The sequence below is a fragment of the Pongo pygmaeus genome, chromosome 9, assembly GCF_028885625.2.
Source record: "Pongo pygmaeus isolate AG05252 chromosome 9, NHGRI_mPonPyg2-v2.0_pri, whole genome shotgun sequence".
Taxonomy (NCBI): Eukaryota; Metazoa; Chordata; class Mammalia; order Primates; family Hominidae; genus Pongo; species Pongo pygmaeus.
In genome coordinates, this window is record NC_072382.2 from 91,325,275 (window position 1) to 91,347,876 (window position 22,602).

The 22,602-nt window shown below is 36.3% G+C and overlaps 1 protein-coding gene across 1 annotated transcript; it reads left to right on the forward strand.

Annotated features, from left to right (window-relative positions):
- Positions 1 to 424: 424 nt before the first annotated feature.
- Positions 425 to 8,978, forward strand: LOC129007778 (tripartite motif-containing protein 51). Its single transcript, XM_054439041.2, has 7 exons — positions 425 to 573; positions 2,597 to 3,011; positions 3,295 to 3,390; positions 5,194 to 5,424; positions 6,139 to 6,161; positions 7,107 to 7,204; positions 8,301 to 8,978. The coding sequence occupies exons 2-7, from the start codon at positions 2,601 to 2,603 to the stop codon at positions 8,798 to 8,800; spliced, it is 1,359 nt and encodes a 452-aa protein (XP_054295016.2). The 5' UTR covers positions 425 to 573; positions 2,597 to 2,600; the 3' UTR covers positions 8,801 to 8,978.
- The last annotated feature ends 13,624 nt before the right edge of the window (positions 8,979 to 22,602 follow it).

Genomic DNA, 22,602 nt, shown 5'->3' on the forward strand with positions numbered 1-22,602 from the left:
TGAAAGCTGAAGTGGGAGGATTACTTGAGCCCTGGAATTCAAGGCTGTGGTAAGCTAAGATTGTACCACTGCACTCCAGAGGGGGAAACTTTCTTTGGTATAAATAAATAAATAAATGTGCACTTAGAAGAATGCTTGTGCCTTGGAAGAAAGTCAAGAAGCAGTATTAATCAATTTTAGTTAATTTCTAGCATATGTTTACTCTGATAAGATTGATGATTGATATGCCTCATTCAGGCAGTGGTTTTTACAATGATAGTGTGATGCTAATTTAATCAGTGATGAAAAGGTGTGTACTAAATATTGCATAAACCTAATCGTCTCTGTCTCCACCTTTCTTAATACCCTAAATATCACTAAAGAGGTGGGTGTGGTCTTCAAAAATTCACATAAAAGGATGTAGAAGAGACAAGCTCATATTTCTCCAGAGGAGGACAGCACTTAGAGTTAACTGCATTCAGGTGACCTCTGAAAGTCAACTCTGCAGCAACTCTGAGCTCCTGATCTTGGGGAGTACTTAAAAGAATTTTTTCTTGGAAGAATTACTGCAGGAAACATTCATAGAACCTTGGGGTGAGTGTAACTTATATGGAGAAAATTATTTCTCTCTTCCTTTAAAATAGTGAATTACAGTGATAAAAATATCTAACTGTCTAAACTTACTTAATGATCTTATTTGTAACTCATATTATTGCTATTCATTTTATGACATGAGGTTATTAATTGTTGTCATTTTGTGTGTTCCAAAAGTGTTTAATATATTTTTGAAAAATTTTAGATATCTAGTGTTTGTTGCAATAGATTTGTATGCATCATGAATATATGGAATTCACATTAAAACATATATATGTACTGCATGTACTAATATTGGTACACTTAATTAAGTAAAAAAGGATAATTATTGAATACTGTAAATGTTGTGCTTTCATAACCTTAAGTTCTTGGACATGATTTTAAGTTACTGAGGCAATAATGAATTAAAAATGGTGATACTAAAGGAAATAAGAATGCTCTCCAAAATACCCTAGCTTAGAAATCAAAACACAATTGTTTAGCAGATAACTGTATAAGGAATGATTTGATACTTGATACTAGTTGTCATTTTAATTGAGGCTTACCTCAGATGAAACTATGAAAAATTCCTTGAAATGGCTCAGATGACCTCTGAAAAATACTTGCAATTCTTAAGTTTTCACTTTTGGTGCTTAAATTCAGCCGTGTTTAGTAAAAGAGAGTAAGGTAAAGGACTTCAAACTGCCAAAGCAAAGATTACAGTTTTTATTGGTCAGGGTTCTCCAGAGAGAAAGAACCATAGGATATGTACATAACTATATATATATATATATACAAAAATACTTAGAATTGTGGTACAATTGCCTATCATATACCATACAGGCATGTAGCCTAGGAACAATATGCTATACTGTATACCATAGGTGTGTAGTAGGCTAGACCATCTAGGTTTGTGTAAGTATACCCTATGATGTTCAAACAATAACGAAACTGTCTAATGTGTCCCTCAGATCATATATCTGTCCTCACTCTACACGTGACACTGTACGGGAGAGGAAGTCCACTAGGGGAATTTGTTCCCTTGATTATGGAGTCTGAGAAGTTGAACATAGGCTGCCGTTAAGCTACTGTCCTGGAGATATCAATATCCTGGCTGAGTTAGAATCAGCTTCAGGAGAGAGAGAGGAAACTGCCTTCTCTCTGCCCTTTATCTTCAGTCTGACCTACCACCTGATTGGATAGTGTCCACCCACATTGAGGGCTGCTGTTCCCCACTCAGCTCACCAACTTACATGTCTCTCTGGAAACACCTTCACAGACTCACCCAGAAATAATGCTTTACCAATTCTCCATGTATTATTTAATCCAGTCAAGTCAACACCTAAAATTAACCATAATACCATATTAATATAATTATATATTTCAGTTTTTAAAAAACTGACTATATGGCAGTTCATAATTTGAGGAGCCCAAAGAAGAAGTTAATTTAAGCCATAAGAAAAATAAACCCAATATTTTTCACTATTTATTTTATCTCCTAGTGATCCTAGACTGGTTTAATTGCTGTCTTTTTGTTTATCTGGTCAGTTGGTTTGTTTTGGGGTTGTTTTTGTATTAAAGAGCCAGCCTCTGGGTCCCTCTCTCTAAAAATATGTCATAGCGCCCTCTGACCATCTTCTCATGTTTTGTTACCCAATGTAGATTTTCTACTCCTCTCCCATAGTCATTCAGTAGTTATTTGAAAGAGAAATAGGGACAACCATGTTTTATTCTAGACCACTTAAGATTAAAACCCGAGTTTCATATCGACATCCAGGGAATAGGTTTTTGAACAGATTTGCATTATGTTATGGGCAGGAACTAGGAGTAGAAGAGGTTGTGAGTCATCTAGTCAGTAGTGTCTGCTATAAAGCCCAAAGTCTCTCTTTGTGTATGAATTTTTCATTTTTGTTACAGAGGAAATAGTTTGTTCCACTTTAATGAGCACTGTCAAGAAGAAAATATAGCTATCACATATCACCACATGTTCACAGGTTTTCACCAACCCAGACCCCAAAATGACATGCTGCTCTTTCTTCTTCAGAAACATGAATTCTGGAATCTTGCAAGTCTTCCAGAGGGAACTCACCTGTGCCATCTGCATGAACTACTTCATAGACCCAGTCACCATAGACTGTGGGCACAGCTTTTGCCGGCCCTGTTTCTACCTCAACTGGCAAGACATGGCAGTTCTTGCTCAGTGCTCTACATGCAAGAAGACAACACGACAGAGAAACCTCAAAACTAACATCTGTTTAAAGAACATGGCTTCCATTGCCAGAAAAGCCAGCCTCCGGCAATTCCTTAGCTCTGAGGAGCAAATATGTGGGATGCACAGAGAGACAAATAAGATGTTCTGTGAAGTGGACAAGAGCCTGCTCTGTCTGCTGTGCTCCAACTCTCAGGAGCACCGGAATCACAGACACTGTCCCATTGAGTGGGCTGCTGAGGAACATCGGGTAAGTGATGCCTCTGAAGATCTATTGCTATACAGGACACATGAAATTCTTGTAAGTCTATTTCCTTGGAGATTGGATGATGCCATCTCTGTGTCCCTTTAAGCATGTCTGTTATGAGGTTCCTTGACTTCACACCTCTCAAATTTGACAAACATGAGGAGAAACAAAGCAAACTCTATTTTCTGTGGGCTAATTCTTCTCTCATTTTGGGTCCTTCGTATATCAGAGTGTGAATGATACTTTATTGTCTTCACTTATGCTTCAATTAATGGCTCTTTTGCAGGAGGAGCTCCTAAAAAAAATGCAGTCTTTATGGGAAAAATCTTGTGAAAATCACAGAAACCTGAACATGGAAACCACCAGAACCAGATGCTGGAAGGTTAGTACCATATTACTCTACCTTCTCCAGGAACTTATAGTGAACAAATGGGTGACTTTTAAAATAGGAACTTGATTTCAACCCATAATGTTTCTGGAATTCAATAAACAAGGAAAAAACACTTGAGAAAAAAACACCCTAATTTTTTATATATGTTAGTGTGACTCTTTGGAAGGATTTCTAATCAGACCACAGATGTTACCCAAGCATGCTCATCTGTTTCCATACAAATCTATAGCAATACCCCAACAAATACAAGAAACTGGGCCATTTCACAGTTCCCAATGGGCTGCCCGGATAAATTCTGGACACAAGAGTTATTTGTCAGTCATGGAAATTTCAGGTGACCCTTCTAAGGCTGAGTCAGTATGAATTTGAATCCTGGTGGGCAAGCATATTGAAATGTGAGCTAAATTTCAGGCAGAAGGAGCAAGAGCACAAACTTAGGGAAAGCATGAAATTAAGTATCAGAACTAATTAATATTGAATAAGTCATAATACATAATGGGAAAAGTGGTGAGAAATGTAGACTTGTGTCTTGATGAAGACATAAATATGTGAGAAATATGGGAACTAGTATTTAATATAAGGAGAACTCTAAGGACTTGAGAAGAATTCTAGAAATGATTTTCTCTTTGTGGATGTTTATATTGAGGGTATGATATCTAATATTAATTCATTAATTTATTCTAATATTAATTCATTGAAAGATATTTTATGAGTAGCTAGTCTATGTCAAATATCAACTTAGAAAATTAAGGAAAAAAGGAGAAAGAACACACAAATCTTGCAATGGAAATGAGAAAAGCAAATGATCACCATGCAGATATGTGAAGTACATGATGTGTTAGAGTGTAGTAGTGTCTTTGGAGAATAATCAAGCAGGAAAGTAGAAAAGGAGAACAGAGGCCAGGGACTGGAGATGAGGGTTTGAGTTTTAAATAGGGTGGTCAAAAAAAAGGCTCATGGAAAAATTCACACTGAAACAAAATCTTGATCAGGAGGAAATATATATATATCCTCCTGTTTGCCTTCCTCTTCCTCATAAATATATAAATATATATGTGTATCTGGGTGTTGGTATATATATATGGATATACATGAGGAATATATATATACACACACACAGATACACATATATATTCCTCATATATCCATATATACCTATATTTGAGAAATATGTATATGAGTACATATATGAGAAATATGTGTGTATATATATATATGAAAATAATTCTAGGTATAGAAAACAGCATGTGTAGTAATATTTAATTTGCATTTATTTGGGGGTTTGAGGAACCACAAAGAAGTCCATGTTGCTGATTACAGTGAGTTTGGAAGAGAATAAATGAAACCTTATTAGAATACGTTATGCTGGGTGAAATGCATTGAGTTGACAATGCTAGTCTGTGGTCATGTCATCATTTCTCATATAATGGTTTTACATAACTTGCTCCAATTCTCCAAAATAGAAATAATGGTTTCTTACCTAGTCAATATAACTCGATAGTTTGATTCTTAAGCAAGAACTGTGTTTTCTTTCTATAAACATGGTGTGGAAGAGAGAAATCCATTTTTATATAACTATCTTAGAAAACATTTTATCATTAATCAAGCAAATGTAACTGGGCAGAAACAACTATGTTGATATTAGTACAGAAAAAAAAGGAAAGGAATAAAATTTTGTATCTGAGAATTGACAAGATTGAGGATTAAAATATTGGGTGTTCAGAATGCTAAGAGAAATCAGTGAAATTCAAAAGATGAATAAAACATTTCTATTTTGACTAATTGTCACTGCAGCATTATGTGAGTTTAAGGATAGAAGCAATCAGAGCTGAATATCAGAAGATGCCTGCATTTCTCCATGAAGAAGAGCAACAACATTTGCAGAGGCTGCGAAAGGAGGGCGAGGACATTTTTCAGCAACTCAATGAAAGCAAAGCCAGAATGGAACATTTGAGGGAGCTTTTAAGAGGAATGTATGAGGATCTGAAGCAAATGTGCCATAAAGCAGATGTGGAGCTACTCCAGGTACAGACTGACCACGGGGTATCATGATGTTGAACATTCACATGCATGGGTGTTTTTCCTCTCTCCTGAAATCTGTCTCCCCATTCCCTTCCACGATTTGTTTCCAAAAACACGATTCAATAACTAATGCTACTTGGTTGGGAGGGTATAGCCTCTCCTAGTGATTCTACTAGACCTAAGGTCCCTCCTACTTTATCCACCAGCAACAAAATTTTGTAGAATGGCCAAGGTAACAGACAGCTCCAAGAAATATTTCCCATCAAAAGTCGGTGATTTATTTAGGATTTTTGAAAGTGGATAAAATGAGAAGTGATTCATTGGCATTTAGGCTAATTTGGAGACATGGCATGATGGAGAAGTTTGGGAATCTAGGATCACACTAGTATTATTTTGGGGTCTATTCATTTTGGTAACAGGGCTTAGGGAAGATGACTCAGTAGCTTCTTTATGGTTACCGCAGAGCATAGACACTGTGGGCCTCTTCTCCCTTCACTTGTAAAGAGAATGTCTTCAAGACTTAGACTTTATCAGGACATTAATCCATGACATATGATAGACTGGGATTTTCATGACAAAATAAACAGAAAATGCTTTCCAGGAGGGAACACTGTAGGAAAATAATATCTTCAGAAACTGCCTCAAAATCTCACACTGAACTTAGTGGAAGATGCATCTTGTGGAAAGCACTAAGCCTTTATATATTTTTTTTTACAGGCTTTTGGAAACATATTACACAGGTGAGTACATACCAAGATTTTAGAAGATGCTTTCAGTTTCCACAAATATCAAGCAGGAACTTTGATATTGAAGGTATAATTGATTCAGATAGTGATACTGCCTTGTGCTGGTTGTACTTTCTCCATCCCCCACCCCATGTAGTCATCTATTTTGGTGCCATACTCAGTGATTTTATTAAGCAGTTCAATGAAAGTTCTGCAAAACCAAAAATAAATAAGTAAATAAATAAGAAAGAAAACAAAAAATAAATAAATGAAAGAAAAATAAAGGAAGTGAGCATCTCTATTCCTAATTTCCTTTTTATTGCTCAAAAGCCTTCATATTTGAAAGAGAAAATATTACATTTACTACATGGCTACAAAGTCAACCAGGGGAAGCCAGAGAGAAAAGGGGAAAGTATTTTAGCAGTGAAAAGTGTTGATGATTTCTAGTTTATATTTAAATATATCATTCTGAAAAATGGATGAAACAAACTATTTGGAATGTTTGAACCGTATAGGCCTCCAGAGAACCTCAACTATAAAAGGCAGATCTCCCTGCCTGGTGGAAGTTTAAACACCCTGGCCTTGAGAAAGAAGCAACAGATGCAGCAGACTTAAAAATAACCCCACTTTTCCAGACAGTGGTTTCAGGAATTTCTGGTGAGGTCTGGAACCCAGAATTTCATTTTTGAATATTATCCTAGTCTTAAGACTAATGATCCTTACTAATTTGGAGCAATACGAAGAAAGATCCAAATGAGTTCTCACTCAGATAGACTTTTCCATCATGCTTGAAAATCAGGAACTGTGAATAAGAATGAATTTGAAAAAGAAAATGATAATTTTGGAATTAGCAAATGTGTGGGTTAAAGGGATTCTCATGAAATGTCTTTTAAATAAAAGTGGTGATTTTTATGTATGTTTTTGGCTGTAGATGTGGTAACTGTATCTTTCTCCTTGCAGGTATGAGTCCCTGCTGCTGCAAGTGTCTGAGCCTGCGAATCCAGAGCTCAGTGCAGGGCCCATCACTGGACTGCTGGACAGGCTCAATGGATTCAGAGGTAAGTGTCAGCCCATTGGCAGAATTCCCACAGTGTATTACTTCTTGTTAGAATCATGGGGGTAATATTTGACCCTTCATCAAATCTTTATTTCATTTCAGCAGGAAGTGAACCATATGACTATGCAACCCTTTTATATCTGTGTTTCTATTTATAGTCCAATTTATAACATGAAGAGTAAAACATAGTGAAAAACAAATATGTTCTGGGCTCACATGTTTAGAGTTATATATTGGGTAAATGGAATGACATAAGAAATAAAAAATTGAATAAATGGAACAATGCTCAGAAGGAAGCTTAATAATCCAAGGTTACATAAAAATTTTACATTTCTTTACTGTATTTCATTTGAATTGTTAAACACATTTCGTTGGGGAATAGAGTTCACTGCGGTTTGTTGGAGTATTTGTATTTTCTTACAATAAATATATATTATTAATATAATGTAAAATTTTGACTGAACATGTAAAAAGAAAGTAGAAATTATTATGTAAACAGGAAGTAAAATTAGAAATGATAATTTCAGTTTAGTTACAACATGAAGAGCTACATGTAAAATCTAAAATTCGGTTTCAGTCTAGAGCTAGCAGGGATGTCTGCATAGTGACTGGTAAAAGATTTTGCAAAAATCTGCCTTAAGTTACCACTTATAATTTGAACTTACGGACTTTTATCCAGTTATCTAGAGCAGTGCTTGAGTAAGCTAAAATCTTCCCATTCTTGCCAAATTATATCACTAGTATTTAAGAACAAGAAATATTTTAATAATAATCACCTTGATAGCTAAAGGGCATTCAGGGCATAAAATATTTCACTCTTACATTGGAGACTGGATTAAAATAGGCTGGTCTTATATTTGACTCTCTAATTTTTAAGTTTTCAATAAATTTTCAATGTCTTTTTTTAGGGTTTTGTTCTTCGTATAGAGAATATTAATCATCCTTATACTTTATTAAATGTTGTAGTCACAATTCTCCTGTCCTTGTAACTTCACATTTCTCGGTAAAGTAAATTCTTGGTAGAACAACTTTTCCCTCAAGAATTCTAATTTCTATTAACTACATGTATCTATATTTTTTAAAAATTATTTTTGCAGTTGATTTTACTCTGCAGCCTGAAAGAGCCAATAGTCATATCTTCCTGTATGGAGATTTGAGAAGCATGAATGTTGGATGTGACCCTCAAGATGATCCCCATATCACTGCAAAATCTGAATGTTTTCTTGTATGGGGAGCTCAGGCTTTCACGTCTGGCAAATATTATTGGGAGGTTCGCGTGGGGGACTCTTGGAATTGGGCTTTTGGTGTCTGTAACAATTATTGGAAAGAGAAGAGACAGAATGACAAGATAGATGGAGAGGAGGGACTCTTTCTTCTTGGATGTGTTAAGGAGGACACTCACTGCAGTCTCTTTACCACCTCCCCACTTGTGGTACAATATGTTCCAAGACCTACCAGCACAGTAGGATTATTCCTGGATTGTGAAGGTAGAACCATGAGCTTTGTTGATGTTGATCAAAGTTCCCTGATATACACCATCCCTAATTGCTCCTTCTCACCTCCTCTTAGGCCTATCTTTTGCTGTAGTCACTTCTGACGAGAGAAAAGTCAGAAATGTGTCTATATGCTCTGGGAACCTACTTATCCCAGAAAGCCCTCTTTTTTGCACCTCATCAAACAGGACAAATAAGTTATACTTAATGTCTTTAGTTGCATTCTAATGTCATCAAAACTCATTTATAGTGTTTCTATTAAATATGGTGAAAACACTAAAACCATGTGTATTGTTTCCTTTTTAAATCATTTTTGGAAAATCATTACCCATGATGTATGGCATAGAATATATTCTCTGGTTTTTAGTTATTTCTGAATGTCACAAAGTGAAATAATAGATGACAGAGTTGTCTAAATGAAGTCAGAATCAATGGAAGAAAGTAGAGATCTTGGGCTTCATGAAAAAACTTGGAGTAAAAAGACTCAGTGGTAACCTGGAAATATTTTCTTTCTCTTCATCTAACAATATTGTACTTATCCATGTGTTTTATTTATGAACCTATACTTTCAGGTAATCTTATTTGACCTCCTATGCTGTGCTTATCTTTGTAAATCTCATCTTATATACAAATGCTCGTGCATTATTAGAGTGCTGTTCTACAGTGAAATTTACAAGGGGATCAGGACAATGCTGGATCAATTAAATATTCAAATGGACATAACTGAATACTGACCCTTACCTCAAACCATACACAGTGCATTTCCACATGGATTCATGTTCTGAAGGTGAAGGGAACACAATAAAATATTCTCACACAGAAAGATTTCCTAACCAGGACAAAAAAGTAAGAATTAAGAAGAAAAATTTAGTTAGTTTATATCAAAAATGATGACTTCTGTGTTTCAAAATATACCATCCGAGAATCCAAATCCAAACCAAGAGTGGAGAAAAATATTTATCCCAACATATATGCAATAAAATACAATACATCTGATTAATGAATGTAATAAATAAAAGAAAATGAACCCAATATAAAATTGGGAAAATATTTGAACAAGCACTTCATAAAATTGGAGGCATAAATATCTGGGCAAATATGAAAAAGCAATTACTTTTATTAGTCCTCAGAATAATAAAAATTAATCCATAAGTTGAACTACAGGCCTCCATAAAAATTAGCAAAATTTAAAGACACATAATATTGTGTGTTGTGAAAGATAAAGAATCAATGAAAGTTATTCATGCCTGGAGGGATGTAAACTGAAATAGTTTTTGGCAAACTGACTACAAGCATTCCTTATGGGCTAGATATTCTGATTCTAAAATATATTCCACAGACTGCCTATGTGTATTTCAAGATAAACACACTGTTGATCATTGCAACAATTTTTATAGTAGCTCCAAATTGGAGACAAAATAAATATTCATCAACAGTAGAATTGCTAAATAAATTGTGATCTCATCGTACAAAAGAATTTTACAAAGCAGAGATAAAACCAAAATGCAACAAATTAATGAATCTCAAAGAGAAGTTTAAGAAAAGAATTGAAACACACAAATGTTATATTACAGTGTTTTATTTAGATAAATTGTGAATTCCATTAATTGATACTAGAAGTTAGAATATAGAATACTGTTTTGAAGGTAATGGTTAGGAAACTTAAAAATTAACCAGGATAAGATACAGGAAGCATTGAAATCAAGGAGAGAAACTATAAGCATTTTCCATGCAGAAGAGAATTTTATATATATATATATATATAAAATACTTTAACGTATAAAATAAGAAGTTTGAAATAAATGAATTTGATGTTTTGCCTAATTTTTCAAATGCATATATATATAATTTAATTTATGATAATTTAACATCAACATTAAGACATAAAACTTTTTTTATTATTATACTTTAAGTTCTGGGGTACATGTGCAGAATGTTCAGGTTTGTTACATAGGTATACACGTGCCATGGTGGTTTGATGCACCCATCAACCCGTCATCTACATTAGGTAGTTATCCCAGTGATATCCCTCCCCTGGCCCCCTACCCTCGACAGGCCCCAGTGTGTGATGTTCCCCTCCTTGTGTACATGTGTTCTCATTGTCCAGCTCCCACTTATGAGTGAGAACATGTGGTGTTTGATTCACAAAATCAAAATACAAAAATCATTCCAAATGTACAACTGCAGAAAACGAACAAATATATTTTATTATGCACCATGTATCCAACTTTGGGTTTTCCACTACAAACTCACTCTTGATTGTTTACATAAATAGATCTGGACCCTTTAAATATTTTTCTCTTTGCCACGTGTTAAGATGTCAATCTTTGTGAGGAGAAAGAATTGGAGAGAAATTCCAAAAAAGCGCTTCCAATCTGCTTTGGAAATGACACCTCCAGTGTCTGGCCCAGAGGGCATACAGGGATACACCAATGCCCAGATTGTGTAGTTCAGGCAGCTGCTGCAGCACCCACTTCATGAAGTTCATGGTGGCCAGGAGAACTCAGCAGCCACGAGCTTCTCCTGATACTACCCTTTGCCAAATTTGCAGTGGAGCCTGTCTGGCATGACATTTCTTCGTAAACAGCTTTACAAGTGGCCCAGAAGCCAAGTTTCCGGGGAGCTCTGAAGTGTGGATTTAAAGCAAGTTTTTCAAGCGCAACAGCACAGCGACTTCTTAACATTCAGTGAGGCCAAGGGGTGAGGGGACTCTTCATTGGCTACTCCAACTTCACCCTGGAAACAATGGCAATTCCTTATATGTGCTCATCACGTATTATTTAGACTTCTCCTTACATTCTACTAGGCAATATTTCCTTGCTCAAATGCTGTCATAATTAATCATTCTTTATATTAACTTTCCCTATTCACATTATTATATGTTTTCTCTGTCTTGACGGACCCTGAATCTTCCTTTCATTTGAATAAATGCTATCCATCTATCTATCTATCTACTTACCTATCTATCTATCTGAACACTTAAAGACCAGTGGAAAAAAATCAAGTACCCTAAAACTATACATGGTATGATTTTATTTAAAAAAGTTCAAAACTACCTAAAGCCAAACCACAAAACATGTAAATAATATAGCCATGTGTGATAAAGTTATACAGAATAACAGAGGAAATAAAGATAAACACAAAATTCAAGAAAGTGAAAAAGCACAACTGTCACTAGTGCATGGGGAACCCAAAGATATTGGAAATGTTATTTTCTTAATATGGCTAGTAGGTTCACAAATGTTCATTTCATTACTATTTTTCTCTATACTTGTGTGTTATATTATAGTCTTTTATATAAATAAAATATTTTAATAAAAAATGATGATTCCACAATAAATGTCAGGCTACAACAGAAAAAAAAATAATAATGATTTCTTATGCTATAGAGTGATTACATATACTAACAGTGTAATTTAATCAGTGTCCCAACTAGTGCGCTGAGATAGTGATCCTCTCAGCCTTGGGAGGCCAGGCAGGGTGTGAGACCTCTGGCTTGGAGCAGTTGCGCATATTCCACAGTGTGCTCTATGACAAACTGATGATTTCCCATGTGTGAAGCGACATGAACACATTAGACTTGATTCCCCGAAAATGTCAGATGAGAGTTTTACGATATTTGTCCATTCCCCTTGGATTTAACACTGACTTTGATTCTTCCACTTCAGAATAAACTTGCATAATTATAAATTTTGATTTTTTATTTTTAATCCACAACGAGAAAATAAAAGAAAAAATATATACACAGACAAATATATGAACACTCACATAACTGTCTATACTATCCATCTTTATTTCTAATATACTAATTTTAAAATACATCAATATACCCAACGTCATTCTTTCTGAGTGACATACCACACAAATTCAATATGGGTTCTCTAAGGAATCCTCTTAGGCTACTTGTTTCAAAGCCTCTGAAGCTGCCTGGACAGTGAAGGCTGCAACAAAGCTTTCTCTTCACTTCTCCCTTAGCCTTGCATGGGTCCACTTTCCTTTCAATATCAAACAGAGCATTAGAAATTCCTGGAAATGACTCCCCTGAATACTTGCTGTGGCTGCTTGGAGCATAGATGACATACCTCTTGATAAAACAGTATACTGTTTACTAGTTGCCCAAATGATATGGAAGAGAAACACAAGGGCACTCTACAATTCTAACATCGAATATTTCTAATTTAACAATTTGAACCAGCCACTTGTCAGCTAAACTTCCACATTCAATCAACTCTAAAGACTAGTATGGCCAGGCGTGGTGGCTCAAGCCTGTAACCCCAGCATTTTGGGAGGCCAAGGTTGGCGGATCACGAGGTTAGGAGTTCGAGACTAGCCTGGAAAGCACGGTGAAATGCAGTCTCTACTAAAAACACAAAAAATTAGCCGGGCATGGTGGCATGGTGTCTGTTGTCCCAGGTACTCAGGAGGCTGAGGCAGGAGAATTGCTTGAACCCGGCAGGCAGAGGTCACAGTGAGCTGAGATTGCGCCACACCACTGCAATCCAGGCTGGGCTACAAAGCAAGGCTCCATCCTTTAAAAAATAAATAAATAAATAAATAAAATGGAAAAGACTAGTTTATGAAATATGTATTAATTAATAATATTTGACTTTCAACAAATAACCTAAAGTGGTAAGTGGTTCGATACTACAACAGTAACAACGATAAAGTAACCACAGCAATCATGCTTGGTAATAAAGTATTTACTCACAATTTTTCTAATTCTTCAAGATAGACTACACACAGTTGATATTAGTATTTCCCAGAGGAGGAAACTGAGGTCTGAGAAATCAAGTTACTAAATGATTTGTCTCAAGGCACATTACAAGTAAGTGCTGCTTTTTTAATATATCATAACAAATGATAGCACAACTGTGATCATTAAAGTCCTGTTTGTGATTAGTCAACCATCTATTGTGTTTTTTTGTTCTATTTTAAAATGCCACACTGCCATGTTAGAATACTTAACATAAAACATGAAGAAACATCAAAAACAATTTTGTAATGCTTCATATGACCACGACAGATGAATGTTTTATAGAACGGGCAAAGACATTTCATGTCATAGACCTAGAAAGGAAGGACAAATTCTGAAGTGATAAATAAGGCCAGGAGTGGTGGCGCATTACTGTAATTCCATAAATTTGGGAGGCTTAAGTGGGAGAATTGCTTGAGGCCAGGAGTTTGAGACCATCCTGGGCAACGTAGGGACACCCTGTCTCGACAAATAAAAGTACAAATATTAGCTGGGCATTGTGGCACGTGAATGTAGTCCTAGCGATTTTGGAGGCTGAGGTGGAAAGATTGACCAAGCCCAGGAGTTTGAGGCTGCAGTGAGCTAAGATTGCACACTGAACTCCAGCTTGGGAGACAGTGTGAGAACCCGTCTCTTAAGAATAACAACAAAATAAGCTGGGGCAATGGGTAAGTTAAAAATATACTGCCATTGGCCAACCGATCGAACTGTTTAAAACATGCTCTTACTCCCAAGCCAGACACTTTGATAATCCCTGGACGGAAAGATGGAGCCATTTCTGGCTGTCCAATGACCTAAACCCTTTCAATACATATAAGATCAACCTGGGGATACTCAATGTTTGGCAATAGTCAAGATTTAGGAATAAAAAAACCTCTAAATATTAAAAATATGAAAAAGAACAAATAAGTATGTGTTTATTATATACCTTACATATAGAGAGATTTACTGGGTTTTGTGTATATGTAAACAAAAATATATTTAAAATAGGAAAGGGGCTAGAATTACACACACAAGAATATAACCATGATTTTATATTTTTCTGAAGGAATTAGGCAGATATTTATTTTCTGCCGTGGCTTTCTTGATCTTTACAGTTTCTAAAATGAACATTATTTTAAAATAAGAAACAAAGATACTGAAAATAAAGATATGCAAAAATTATATTACATCGTATGAGAGAATATTATATTTATCATTTACTACATATATCTTGAAATTTTCTATTGGCTTGCAAGAAATCAACTATGATAGTTTTCCACAGTACAAAAAAAAAAGGAAAAAGTGATATTATAACAGGGAATCATTTTTTCTTTTCCTACCTATAAAAACGTCTATCTGGTAACCCTAAGGATCAATAAATGCTCATTACAGAAACATTGGTTGACTATTCATAATTCTCAATAATATTGGAATGAGAAAGAACATGAATATAGTTATAACTTCATGAAAATGTATTTCTATACACAAAATAAAAATTTCAGAACAAAACTGAACTTAACCAGTCAGCTCTGGGGACTGGTTCCAGGACACTGATAGATATCAAAATTTGTGCATACTCAAGTCCTGCAGAAAAGACATGTATACATGAAACGTAGGACCCCTCTTCTGTGGAATTAACAAGCTGAATGTGAAAAAAACCACTAAACAAATCAAATTGATTTATCAGAATAATAATTCAGATTTTAGTATAAATTATTTAATATTTCATCTTTTCAAGTGATTTTCTGAATAATATGAGTACAGCATTCTCAGAGTCTGAAAAGACTGTCTGGCTTACCTTGCTCTGCCTCAGTGAGGAAAGGTAGCTGCCTGTGTGGAGTCTGAAGCCACATCTGACCTCCCTTGGGTTAACTGGCCATAATATAACTCACCACATGCTTAATGCCCTTTGACATCCTGGTCTTCATATTGTTAAGACAATGAAGTAGGCAATAATAGAAAACAAAATATTTCTGAAAAACATGGCTAAGAGTCCCAATGGAATGTAACAGTTTTGCTTTATTTTGTTTTGTTTTTTGGAAAAACATTCATAATTTTCTTACTTTACATTTTTCATTTGTTCTTTATTGGCCACATCTGAGGTTCTCAGAGTCAAGCTCATGTAATGAGCATCATTCTGTGAAAAAAGTTCTAACATATCAAAGCTAAAGGAAAAATAATTGTTGAGGTTTGTTCCATAGAAATAAATTTACTCACTTAAAAACCTTTTTTCTGGATTTATGTCCTTCCTACTTTCTGATATTTTTAACAAAATCATTTTCTGTATGCAATACTAATATTTAAAAAGAGAAGTTGGAAAAAAATAATTTGGCCAAATAAAGTTTACCATCTTTAAAAATAAAAAGTCGGCCCTCTATATACATGGGGTTCTTTCCTTCAGTAATGTATTTTATTATGTTTTCTTAAGACATGGAATTGCGCTCTTTTGCCAGGGTGGAGTGCAGTGGCTTGATCATACCTCACCACAGACTCAAACTCCTGGGCTTAAGCAATTCTCCTTTCTCAGCTTCCTAAGTACTTGTGATTACAGTGAATAACACTGTATTTTCTACCTATCTTTGCTTGCTGATGTGAAATCTGCAGAGAGAAAGGGCTGACCGTATTTTTTTGAAGAATTGTGCTTAAGTAGACCTGTGCAATTCAAATCAGTGTTCTTCAAGTATGAAATATATATTTTAAATTCCTATAATATGCAAATTAAGAACAATAAAATACATAGCTGCCATATTTTTAAATCTTATAAAATACTATTCTGCTAAAGCTTGTGAAAGCACATAAACAGCTGCATGTGCCAATGGGAAAAATGATAGTGATTTTTATTTACATCGATAATAACTAACTGATAAACCCAGGTATACAAATATAGGCAAGACTTTCTTCCCCTTAGGTCTCCTAGTAATCTACTCACATAAATAATATTAATATTAAATTAAAATAATCTAGTAATGTTTAGTAAGATGCCTGACAAATTATAAATATTTACCAAGTGATAACTAAAAGTATTCTAATTTTTAAAGCTAAACCTATTAGGAACACAAAACATGGTGCTTATTTCAGTCTTTCTACAATATCTGGATGCCTGCTATGAATCAAACACTCCCTGCTTTCACAGAACTTACATTCCAAAAGGAGTGACGGGGTTGCTATTGCAATAAGAATGATTCAATCTAATTGAAAGTGTATCAACAAGCTCTGAGTAGATGAACAATGAGTCACCGAATTCAATATACTGCTTCTGTCACAATGTAATTAACTAACGAGAAACCGTCATTACCTTAAGAAAGCATTAATTATTATATTCATTCATTTAGCTCTTATTTTTATAATTTAGTTTTACTAACAGTTGGCATTTAGAACTGGCTGATCACCTCCTATGAGCCAATTACTGTTTTGAATGTTTATACAATACATGATTTTTAATCTTCAGAGCAATTCTGCAAGTTGGGCAGGCTAGTAGCCCCACTTCATAGATGAGATAATAAAGAATCAGGAGTTAAATAACTTACCTAAACTCACACTAGATAGTTTTAGAATGAAATGGGAGGTCTATATTGTTCTTTCAACTGCACCCTGTTGACAAAGGAGAAATAGGAATAACTACAACCTCCATAATTTGGATATCAGCTCTATTCAACATTTATGGATTTAGCACCATGAACTCTGATTTTGAAATAGTGTATAGTAAATGAAACACAGACTATCTTTAGCAGCTCTCATAAACAGATGAGACAATCAAATAAAACATAATTTCAATAAAATGCTATGGGTTTCTGAATCAAATTCACAATCCATTGCTACAAATACAAAAATTGATGTGGCTACACACATGTAAATGCACAAAGACACACACACACACACACACACTCACACACTTCTCTTTCTCTGTATCCTGTGTTAACACCCTGTATCCTTTGATACAGGGGAAAGAAGTCATACAAGAAAAGCAGGATGAAGACGTATCTCTTCCTTAGATTTCAAAGTTTTGGTTGAGGAATTCAATATTCAACTTAATTTACTTAGTGAGAAATTACTATTATTACGTGGAATTCACTGCTTAGTTGTTTCAGGAATTGTAAACATCATATAGAGACACAAGACTGGGCTCTCCCTCCCCCTCCTCCTCCCCCTCCCCCTCCCCCCCTCCCTCCCTCTTCTTTCTTAGGTCTCCCTCCACTTTCTTTGGTCTCCCTCTGTTGCGGAGGCTGGACTGTACTGCCGTGATGATCTCAGCTCGCTGCAACCTCCCTGCCTCGGGCTCCTGTGATACTCCTGCCTCGGCCTGCCGGGTGCCTGGGATTGCAGGCGCGCGCCTGACTGGTTTTTGTATTTTTGGTGGAGACGGGGTTTCGCCGTGTTGACCGGGCTGGTCTCCAGCTCCTGGCCTCAAGTGATCTGCCCGCCTTGGCCTCCCGAGGTGCTGGTATTGCAGACGGAGTCTCGCTCACTCCATGCTCAATGTGGCCCAGGCTGGAGTGCAGTGACGTTATCTCAGCTGGCTACAACCTCCACCTCCCAGCCGCCTGCCTTGGCCTCCCAAAGTGCTAAGATTACAGCCTCTGCCCGACCGCCATCCCATCTAGGAATTGAGGAGCCTCTCTGCCTGGCCGCCCATCCTCTGGGATGTGAGGAGCTTCTCTGCCCGGCCGCCCCTTCTGGGATGTGAGGAGCGCCTAGGCCAAGCCACCCCGTCTGGGAAGTGAGGAGCGCCTCTGCCCAGCCGCCCGGACTGGATCTTTACTATCATTTGGAGAAAATGAAACAAATATAGAAATATTCAAGGAAGAAAAAGCTGTGTGTCCTTAACAAACCATAATTCAAATGATGAGGCATTTTGTCAGGGAGAGAAAACATCATTTTTCTTTTAAAGATAGAAAATCAGCTTCATGGAATCTGCTTACATTTTCATTCTCATTGTTGACTTTTTACCCACATAAAAAAAATTGGAAAGAATTGTTAACAATAAGGAAACAATTCTCCCAATATTCCTCTGAAGATAATGCAATGCTTATACTAACTGATAAACTCCCTTTAAGATTTTCCTATATTTGTTGAATAAAATTAATCAAATTATATTTACAACTTTATATTCTTTCTGCTTACTTCATATTTTGCTGTAAATGTCTTCTTATATTGTATCTCTAATAATCTTTTTTTTTTTTTTGAGACCGAATCTTGCTCTGTTGTCCAGCCTGGCCACCTCCTGGGCTCAAGCGATTCTCCTGCCTCAGTCTCCTGAGTAGCTGGGATTACAGGTGCCTGCCACAACGCCTGGCTAGTTTTTGTTTGTTTGTGTGTTTGTCTGGTTTTTTTTTGTTTTTTAGTAGAAATGGGATTTCACCATGTTAGCCAGACTGGTTTCAAACTCCTGACCTCAGGAGTTTTGCCTCACCCACCCAAATTGCTGGAATTACAGGCATGAGTGACCGCACCTGACTCTAATCATCGATTCTAATGATTATAAGGTGTTGTCATTGGGGAATATCAACTTCTTTAGTAATTTCTCTTCTCTTAGGCAAGAGGTTATTTTGAAGTACTTGCTATTATCATTTTAGAACTCAAGTCTTTTTCAAAGCAGTCTTTCTTTTCCAAATTTGAGACTTTTTCTTAAGAAATAATTCAAGAAATGAAAATACTGTGACAAAATATAGAACTTTGTGACAGTTCTTGGACACTTTAGCAATGTATAGCTATTACTTTCAAAAAGATTAATATAATTCACAATATTAACAGAAATCCATGGAGAGCATATGCTTCAGTGTACCAGACAGAGCAATGGGCGCAACCAAGGTGTCAATTGTTATGCTACTGTGAGCAGCAGAACAATAGCAAAAGGGTTCCATCTAATCATTTCAACATGGGAACAAACTTTTTATTAGGATTTCTTGCTAATATCAAAATATTCCGCTAAAAAAATTTTGTTTCCTGGGAAATGATATAAAATACCAATAAGCATGATAAAATACACTATCACTATGAAATGCAATAATTACTGCATGAGATAAACAGGGTTTCACAGAAAGATAAAGTCTTTGTTCACAAAGAGATTCTCAGATTATTTGAATGATATTTAATAAACTTAGAGTTGACCCTTGAACACCATGGTGGTTGGGGTGCTGAGATCCCATGTAGTCAGAAATCAGCGTATAACATTTGACTTCCTCAAAACTTAGCTATCAATAGCCTACTGTTGACGAGAGGCCTTAATGATAATATTCACGGTTGATTAACGCATATTTTATATGTTATATGTATACTGTATTTTTACACTAAAGTTATCTAAAGGAAAGAAAATGTGATTAAGAAAATCAAAAGAAAAATATATTTAATATTCATTAATGGAATACTAAATCTAATTACTGGAAGTGGATCATTATAAGGGTTTTCATCCTCATCATTTTCATGTTGAGTAATCAGAGAAGGAGGAGAAAGAGGAGAGGTTGTTCTTGCTGTCTCAGGGGTAGCAGAAGCGGAAGAAACTCCAATTATAAGTGACTCACATAGCTCCAACCATTGTTATTCAAGGGTCAGCAGTATATATAGGTCAAAAGCTTTAAAACTATATTCTCTAATTTTCTAAATAAAATTAAACTACATTACATAAAAAAATTAATAGAAAATTTCTTGGAATTTCAGGCAGGTAAATTGGGGCGGGGAAAGCTGGAAACTATATACTAGATAAACCATTGTACTATTGGATTTCCACATAGTTCACATATGTGATTAACACATATATGATGAGAGAGGCAGTGCTTAGAGATGTAGCAGAAAAGGTAGCATAGGGTAGTTCAAGATGGGGCCTAGATGCATGGCTGAAGAATCTGTATTGATCATTTACTGATTCAAACATAAAATGAATCCTATGAAGAGAAGAGATGAAATGAAATTACATATACATTCTGAAAGAAGTAAAGATTTCCTGATGGAAAAGTAAAAACAAATAATATTAAAGACACTCCCAAGCACTAAGAAAGAAATTGGCTCTGTGTGAAAGAGAGAGATATCATCAGCTTAATTATTTATATTATAAGTCCTCTTGATTCTTTAAAGGTGATATCCTTTAAGATATAAGTTACAATACTTTTTTCTTCAAAATATCAAGTGGCTACTGTGTCTTAATAAGCATTCTCAGCCAATGCAGACATGAACAAATGCGACAGATTTTCTTGCACCTAAAGAGCGAATGAGGTTGCAGGGTGAGAAACACAAGTCAACGAGTCAAAATACAACATTGAAAAAGTGAAGCTGGCACAGTGGCTCTGGCCTGTAATACCAGCACTTCAGGATTCTGAATCAGGAGGATCACTTGTGCTTAGCAGTTCAAGACCAGCCTCAGGAACAAAGTGAGAGCCCATCTCTAAGAAAAGATAAACAAAATTAGGTGGGGTTGTGGCATGTTCCTGTATTCTCAGACACTGGCTTAGAGGAGAGGATTGCTTGAATCTGGGAAGTCAACGCTGCAGTGAGCTGGAATTGCACCAAGCTTAAGCCTGGATGACAGAGCAAGAACCTGTTTTGAAAAAAAAAAAAAATTGATAGAGTGACGCATTGTGATAAGTGCTTTAGAGAAAAATACAGCAGGAAAGGAAAATGAAGAAAGTATCATAGACAAAATTGATTTTTGTTTTGTTTTGTTTTGTTTTTGTTTTTGAGACAGAGTCTCGCTCTGTCTCCCAGGCTAGAGTGCAGTGGCGCGATCTCAGCTCACTGCAAGCTCCACCTCCTGGGTTCACGCCATTCTCCTGCCTCAGCCTTCTGAGTAGCTAGGACTACAGGCAGCCGCCACCACGCCAGACTAATTTTTTTTGTATTATTAGTAGGGACAGGGTTTCACCGTGTTAGCCAGGATGGTCTCCATCTCCTGACTTCATGATCCACCCGACTCGGCCTTCCAAAGTGCTGGGAATACAGGCGTGAGCCACCGTGCCCAGCCCAAAATTGAATTTATAATATCATGCTCAGAAAAGACATAGTATAGAATATATTTGGACAGATACCTAAAGGAGGCTAGAAACTAAGGCAGATGGATATTTCATGTATTTCATCTTTTTCCTAGCTTTTTAGGAAGAGATAACTACATTAAAAATATCTCAATCTAAACTGATTATTTCTCCACACCATATTTGCCCCCATTGTCTATTATGAAGCTTCTGATATAAAGGAGAAGGAATGAGAATACAGAAAATTGAAGCCAGACCTCAAGGTTGAGAGTAACTTATTTATGATCAGTAAAGTCTCATAGTATGTATGGCAATTTAAGCATGGTAGGTGAGTGTTATTCCGTGTGAAATGAAGGAAAACCTTACTGGGAATACTAAAAGTAAATATGTCAAGTGTATATGGAAACCAGAGACAAGTGCTCTGCTGCCTTTGGCACAGAGCACAAGCAACAGTTTTAAGCTTCATTACTTGTTTCTCAGTATAAGAGGAGAGGAGAATGTCTGCCTATTGACCTCAACAGCATCCTCCTGCAACTAATCATCCTTCATTCCCCTTGTCCCTGAATTCCCTTGACCTGCCCCTCCTTCATTTGATTGGCTCTGTGTACTTGTTAGAATCAGAAGATCTGGGGGAACTGTGGCTTCTAAACATGTATGCTAGACTCTACCCATATCCAGCCATGTGACCCTACAAACGTGCTCACCTGAATTTTCCTCCCATAGAGACACTCTTCCTGCTGAGTTTCTCTCCTCTGCTCCTAGAGCCAAATGGCATCTCCTGTCCTATCCCTGATGGCTTAACCCAGGAAAACTCCTGGATCCAAGACGAGTCGGATAAAGGAACGGTGGCCTTGTGGGTGCTGAGATTCTCACAGATATAACGGGGATATCCTGAAATCTAGGGTTTCTTCCTTCCCTTTTCCCTCCCTTACAGCTTCTGCTGCTCCTGGGAGCTTTGCTCTATCTCTCATCCAGCTCAGACTGTTGCTGGGCCTGAGAGTCTTTGCATAGCCAAGGTGGTTCTTGAAGAATTCTTGTCTGCACGAGGTCTGAGCTGCTTCTCCACAATCTGCAGCATGGTTTTCCATAACTGCATGATGATCTGGAGCCTCTGGTAACTAGGCAGAGAATGTTCTCATGTGTCTAACATGGCATGACACTCCTCTCCATGAGTGGTAGAATAAATGCATTCAGATGAAGCCCTGCCATCATT